The sequence below is a fragment of the Dipodomys ordii genome, unplaced genomic scaffold (assembly GCF_000151885.1).
Source record: "Dipodomys ordii isolate 6190 unplaced genomic scaffold, Dord_2.0 Scaffold124, whole genome shotgun sequence".
Taxonomy (NCBI): Eukaryota; Metazoa; Chordata; class Mammalia; order Rodentia; family Heteromyidae; genus Dipodomys; species Dipodomys ordii.
The window spans coordinates 288127-295527 of NW_012267340.1; the positions used below are offsets into that span (position 1 = coordinate 288127).

The 7401-nt window shown below is 54.8% G+C and overlaps 1 protein-coding gene across 3 annotated transcripts in view; it reads left to right on the forward strand.

The window, feature by feature from the left end:
- Positions 1-3091: 3091 nt before the first annotated feature.
- Positions 3092-7401, forward strand: part of Clrn1 (clarin 1) — a 20347-nt gene continuing 16037 nt past the window's right edge. For all 3 annotated transcript variants that reach the window (XM_013029895.1, XM_013029896.1, XM_013029897.1), the window contains exon 1: positions 3092-3344. In XM_013029895.1, the coding sequence (XP_012885349.1) occupies positions 3092-3344 (253 nt within the window). The remainder of the gene's footprint in view (positions 3345-7401) is intronic.

Here is a 7401-nt window from a genome sequence, read left to right on the forward strand (position 1 = left end):
GGTCTGGGGTGATCACACCTGCCCTGTGCCGCCGACGGCCGGGGCGCCCCGGTCTGGGGTGATCACACCTGCCCTGTGCCGCCGACGGCCGGGGCACCCCGGTCTGGGGTGATCACACCTGCCTGTGCCGCCGACGGCCGGGGCACCCTGGTCTGGGGTGATCACACCTGCCTGTGCTGGCCGCTTTCTCCTGCCAGGCCATCGACTAAGTGGTAGGTGTTTCGGAGTTCAGACGTGTTCTGCCTCTTCCCATTACCAAACGTATTGACTTAGTAATACGCGTAACTCTCCTAGATGCTCTTTGTTTGCCAGTCCTGGGTCTTGAGCCCAGGGCCTGGTGCTGTCCCTGGGTCTCTCTTGCTCCAGCACTGTGTGGAGGAATTCACCAAACTGCAGTGCTGCACCAAGTTCGCACAGTGCGGAGCTCGTGAATGCCCCTCGATGGGTGACATGAGCCTCCACGCATTCATTTCTCCTTGGCTGGCTCAAAGGTAACTAGAGAATAAGCTGGAATAGAGCAGTGCTTTGGGCTGACCGGGCAGGGCCAGGCTGGTGGAACCTTGGGGACGGGTCAGTAACAAAGACGCACCCCGGCCCATCGGCCATCCCGCAGCCGGACCGTGCACAAGCCGGGGCCCATCGGCCGTCCCACAGCCGGGCCCTGCACAAGCCGGGGGCCCATCGGCCGTCCTGCCGCTGGTGCACAAGCCGGGGGCCCATCGGCCGTCCCGCAGCCGGGCCCTGCACAAGCTGGGGGCCATCGGCCATCCCGCAGCCAGACCGTGCACAAGCAGGGGGCCATCGGCCGTCCCGCCACCAGTGCACAAGCCGGGGGCCATCGGCCGTCCCATAGCCGGACCGTGCACAAGCCGAGTCCCATCGGCCGTCCCACAGCCAGACCGTGCACAAGCCGGGGGCCCATCGGCCGTCCCGCCACCGGTGCACAAGCCGGGGGCCATCGGCTGTCCTGCCGCTGGTGCACAAGCCGGGGGCCATCGGCCGTCCCACAGCCGGACCGTGCACAAGCCGGGGGCCCATCGGCCGTCCCATAGCTGGGCCCTGCACAAGCCGGGGGCCATCGGCCGTCCCATAGCCGGGCCCTGCACAAGCCGGGGGCCCATCGGCCGTCCCGCAGCCGGGCCCTGCACAAGCCGGGGGCCCATCGGCCGTCCTGCCGCTGGTGCACAAGCCGGGGCCCATCAGCCGTCCTGCCACTGGTGCACAAGCCAGGGGCCCATTGGCCGTCCCATAGCTGGACCCTGCACAAGCCAGGGCCCATCGGCCGTCCCATAGCCGGGCCCTGCACAAGCCGGGGGCCCATCGGCCATCCTGCAGCCGGACCGTGCACAAGCCGGGGGCCATCGGCCATCCCGCCACCGGGCCCTGCACAAGCTGGGGGCCATCGGCCGTCCCGCCGCTGGTGCACAAGCCGGGGCCCATCGGCCATCCTGCTGCTGGTGCACAAGCCGGGGGCCCTGCCAAGGCACATCAACCAGGAGCTTCAAGGCTAGAACTTGAAGCCCACCCTGCCTTCCCTCCTGTAAGTTGTTCTTGTCTTGCCTAAGTTTCCTTTCCTATAAAATAGAGATATGATTATCATCATCATTACTTTGTTGTTGTTGGTTGTGGGTCTTGAACTCTGGGCCTGGGCACCGTCCCTCAGCTCTTCAGCTCAAGGCGAGTGTTCTACCACTTGAACCACAGCACCACTTCCGATTTACTGGTGGTTTACTGGAGATCAGAGTCTCATGGACTTTCCTGCCTGGGCTGGCTTTGAACTGTGATCCTCAGATCTCAGCCTCCTGAGTAGCTAGGAAGACAGGTGTGAGCCACCAGTGCCCGGCTTCATTCATTACTTTCTCTGATACCCGTGAGAACTAAATAATAAAATTTAGGTAGAATACTTGGCAAAGAACCAGTCATATGAAGTCGTTACTAAAAGTTAACTTTGTAGGCCCGAGCTCAGTTCAGAAACCTGCAATCAACAGATATTCAGGAACAATCTCTCTCTCTCTCTCTCTCTCTCTCTCTCTCACACACACACACACACACACGCACACACACATACTGTTAGTGTTATGCCCTGTCTCTCTTACAGACACATAATTAGATAGATATATAAAACCTACAGTCCTCTCACATACACAATTTTAGATGTCTCTCCTACACACAATTCTCTCTATAAATATCTCTCACACGTCTCTCTCTCTTTCTCTCTCACACACAATTCTGTTTGTGGAAGGTGGACTATCACTGGTCATTCTGTGAAGAAGCTGTCACTGCATTAAGAGCATTCACCCAAACCCACTTTGCGCATCTTGTTCTGGCTTCTCCTGACCGCCCCATAGCTTGCTCATGTCCGCTCTCTGCTCCCCCTTCTCTGCCCCACCCCGTCCCTCTTTGCATAACAAAGGCCTGGATGTCACGGATTTTGGCATTTTGGAGGTGAGCGATAGCAAAGCAAAGGCTTTACATGAAAGCATTCAGAACTGATCTGCAGCTGCGTGTCCATGCGTGTGTCCGTGTGTCCGCTGCTCTGTGATCATATCCTTCTACACGTGACTCGGGGTGGGGGGGGCCCTGTGGGGGGCTTCACACCCGCTTCCCCGCACGGCCTCTGTACAGTCAAAACATTCCAGAATCTCTCAGTGACCGTCCATCCGTCCATCCACATACCCACCCTACCTCGCAGGCCAGCTCTTCTCCTTCCCCCAAGGAACACAAAACAAAACCCAGGACACACGCAGGGTGAGTGACTGTCTCAGGTTGCTCGAGATCGGACCAGGTGGGGGGTGTGTCTCGGGTGACAGGAGGCGTCTGCTACCCTACACCGCCCTCGCCGAGGGCCGGCGGGCGCTGGGAGGCTGCTGCAGTCCTGTGTAACACAAAGCTTTCATCTCTGGAGACAGGAAGGTGGGGTGAGGGCCGGCTGGCCGGCCGAGGCTGCGGACGGACCGACCGTGAGGCTGGGCTCAGCGGGCACCCGGGCCCTCCGCTTCCGGGGAGGGGGAGGCTCCTCTGCGGATGAGCCAGCCGCCCGCAGGCTCCTCTCTGAGCCGCAGAGCCCTCACCGAGGCGGCCGCGTCCCGCCATGCCAAACCAGCAGAAGAAAATCCTGTTTTGCGTGGCGGGCGTGCTGAGCTTCGCCTGTGCCCTGGGTGTGGTGGCGGCCCTGGGGACACCGCGGTGGATGAGAGCCACCTTCCTCTGCACCACCGGGGCTCTGCTGGTCAACGCCTCGGGGCCGGAGCTGGACAAGTTCACCGGCGAGGTGCACTACGGGCTCTTCCACGGGGAAGGCGTGCGGCAGTGCGGGCTCGGGGCCAGGCCTTTCCGGTTCTCATGTAAGTACTGCTCGTGTGAATGATTGACGCTCTGGAGCCCCTTCCAGCTGCTGCCGGGAGGTACCTGAAGGGCCTTGCTCCCGCCGCACAGGACTTTTTAAACCAACACCTGAGACCTCCCCTGCATTTTAAATTCACTTTTCCTTCCTGCTGGTTTTATTATAACAGAGTTGTTGTTATATAATTAAGCCTTTTGAAAACAGAAGCAATTAAAGTTCCCAACTTCCTGTTTATGTCGCGGCTATTGGGTCTTTGTGATACGGGGGCTTGAGGAAATAGGAAAGCAGTAAGAAATGTCTTTGTGCCTTTTGTTCTCTAAAAAGAGAACAAAGTGGGTTCTTAACCATCCTGCTTTTCCACGTCCAGGACTTTCCTTCCTCGACCCCATCCCTGCCGGACCTTTGCTGCTTGTAAATTGTCTGCTTTTATTTTAAATCAATATGTAGTCACTTGGCTAAGGAAATACAAAATGATGTTTCTAGGATAACTGGGAAATAAATGGATGCCAAAGAGAAACAGTTCAAGGCTGGGAAGGTGGCTCAGTGGTAGAGCGCTTGCCTTGCATGCATGAGGCCCTGGGTTCGATTCCTCAGCACCACATAAGCAGAAAAAGCCGGAAGTGGCGCTGTGGTAGAGCGCCCGCCTAGAGCTGAAGAGCTGAGGGACAGCGCCCAGGCCCAGAGTTCAGGCCCCACAACCGAACAAAAAACAAAAACAAAACAAATAGAAAAATTTCAACTGGTTGACCTTTGCATCATGTAGAGATTTTCCTGAGATGACTTTTCTGCACTGGAAGTGTCATCCACAGCATTTATAACCTGTTTATCTCATGAGGAGAATTTTTAAAAAATTAGCATGTGAATAGGCAACTCATTAAATGAAAATTAATAAGAAGCCATTTGTCATATCTCTCACAACACACATCCAGAAGCTAGTATTATTTCAAAAGGGCTGGTTTGGAACACTCTTATGAAGGCGCTGGAAATTACCGCATAAATCACTCTTCTAGAAAAGGAGGGTACCGGCCGAGGCATTTAAAATGAACTATTATTTTGCCTGAGCTTTTTTCTCCTCTAATATAGGTAGAAGGCAAATTAATTGAATTTATTATTAACATATGCAGTGTCTAATTAAATTTCCGTGCCGGTTTATTTATATTTCTGCTACATTCCTTCTATCTTAGCAGTTATTGGGCACCAGCTCCAACTCCATAGGTTACAGAGTGACAGAGCTCCAGAAAAGCCCCAGGAATTAGTCTTCAGTTTTCAGGAAGTTCTCATCAACCCAGTTTGGAGAAGAGCTCCTTCCCTGAATGGCTCCATTCATTCAGGAAATGCACCAGAGCCCCCTCCAGCAGGGGGGCAAAGCAGCCTGCTTTGTGATTCCCAATGGGTATTAACGATAAAAAGGGAAAGAAGATGAGTGAAATGATTTAACCCTGAGTCACAGTGGCTAGAGCAGGCGAAAAGCTCAAAAAGACGCATGTAGACAAAAGCCGGGCTTATTGGAAAGTGTTCCAGAACCTTTGCATTTAGCTCAGGAGAAAACTGGATTCCTGCAAAGAGCAGGTCCCTGTACCGTGGACCCGAGTGTCATGCTGGGTGCACAGGTCCCCAAACCCGCAAACGCCCCGCCCCGACCTTGTGGGCTGGAGCAGCTTGAGCCTGGAATGCTCAGCCGGCCAGGCCTGAGACCCTTGCCTGTGACGCCCGCTTTAAAAATGCACCTGCCCCTCTCTCCCGCCAAACTGACACCTGCGCCTCCTCCCCAGGCTGGGGAAGGGGAAAGCTCAGATCCCCTCCTTCCGTGCCCACCGTAGACCGTTCAGGGTAAGGAAACGCTGCTAATTGAAGCCCCAGTCACCTTTCTGAGGCCTAGAGAAGTATACTCATAACAGAACCCTGCCTGCCCCCGTGTGGAAGCATCTACCCTAGTGGAATGCAAAAGAATGTGGAAGAGGGGAATAAATAGAGCCTGTGGACTCCCCAGAGACTTGGGTGCTCATGGAAATAAACACGCACCGCCGTCAGTGCCAAGACTGCCCTGCCGTGCCCCTTCTCAACGCTCACTGCAGTGTGGCTTCCGGGCTCCCATTTCCCACTCCAAACACCATCGCCCTACCAACATGTCTTATTAAGGGATCATAAGGTTGGGAGAGTCGTCTGAGAGTCTTCCTGATAGGAAAACGTAAAGCTTGCCGATATTTAGAAAAATAATCATCCGAGGCTTACCCCCGTCTTCTCTACAGTCCATCCTTTGAGGGAATCTGGGGCCTTTGGAGACCTGGAGCCTGCGGGGTCTGCCAAACCCACCTTGGGAGCAGACACAGCTCACCGCCCCCCACGCCCTCCTCCTGCCCCGCTCCCTTAGGAAGGTATGCAGCAAACACTGGGGTTCGCCGAAACTTTGCAGCATAGCAGGCAAGAAGCAAGGCAATCGATCGGAGCACCCTTCAAGACCAGGGCAGAAATGAAATGTAAACCCAAAACGCAGCCATGTATGTAACTTGAGATGCTTGAAATGTAGCCATATTGGGAAAAACAAAACACAAAGAGAAATGGGTGAAATGGACAAGATGTTTCCTTTAACCCATGATATCCAGAATACTGTTACATTAATGTATAAAAAACTGCAAAGGTGGGGCTGGGGGTTTAGCCCAGCGGAAGGGCGCCCGCCCGGCACGTGCAAGGCCCTGGAAAAAAAGAAAAAAGAAAACAAAAACTGCAAAAGTGGCCAGACGCTGGTGGCTCACGTCTAAAATCCCAGCTACTCGGGAGGCTGAGGTCTGAGGATCACGGTTCAAAGCCAGCCTGGGCAGGAAAGTCCGTGAGACTCTGATTGCCAACAAATTACAACCAAAAAAAGCTAGAAGTGGGGCTGTGGTCAAGTAGAGGGCTCGCCTTGAGCTGAAGAGCTGAGGGACAGTGCCCAGGCCCAGAGTTCAAGCCCCAGGACCAGCACACACACAAAAAAGAAAGATATTATAGAAATTATTGAGATATTTCCATGCCTCTAATTCAGAGAGCTTGTATGAGTCTGGCCAACAGCGCCGTCCTGGGCCTGCAGTTACCACAGAAGCCATTTCCGTGGAGGGGACTGGCTGTGGGTGTCCATATTCTAAACAACCTTGCTTGGTTCTCGGAACAAGCCTCTGTGTGCGTGTGTGTGCGTGTGTCTGTCTGTGTCTGTGTCTGTGGATTTTTACGTGCTGTGTTTGTCTCACTTTTAAAGCCCATGTATGTGTTGTCATATGAGAATGAAGAATGGACTAGAAGAACCTCGGGGCACACAGGCGCGTTTGCTCCCATTGAGTGTTCCCTGCCGACCGTCCTGTCTCCTTTCATTATAAGATCGCCCCGCGAGCACGCACCCGTCCTGGGAACCCTCTGCTGTGTCCCCAGGCGTCCGCGGGTCTGCGGTTCACCGTCCCGGCTGGGCGGCAGCCATACCCATGACCCCGTTCCTCTGTGACAGCAACGCCAGGGCTGGGCTTCTTTTTCCTGATGCGTCCCCGGTAATGCTTCAATGACACTGTGAAACCTGCCCGTTCTGCGCTGGGTGCCCGTGGCGGGCTCCTGTTTTGGTGATTTGAAACCTTACCGAGTGCCGTCAAAACATGACCTGCGCTTTGTCTGGTGCAGTCATTCACGGATATGCCAATCCGTCCACTGCCAAAACGGTCTGATGAGCCGCCAAGAACATATGGAACCCGTTTCTTTGAAACGTAAAAAGAGTGGAAAACCTAGCCGCTCGCAACTTCAGCTGTGTTTGGGAAACCATGTTAGTTTTGGACTTAGGATTGACCAGGTGCAGAAAGCTCAGCGGAGATTTAGCTAACTTCTTTCAGAAAAACAGCGTTTCTTTACTGAGAGAGGCGTATGACCCAGGTTGTGCAGGGGACCGGAAGCTTCTAGGAGCCGGCTGCTGGTTGGCTTTGGAACATATTTTGGGACAAAACATTTGTGACATAGCCTTATGACTGTCAGAGAGGCTGGGACTCTGTGTCCGGGCGCGGCCCCCAGGGGCTGCTGGCCCCCTCCCCGCCCTGGGCTGGCCT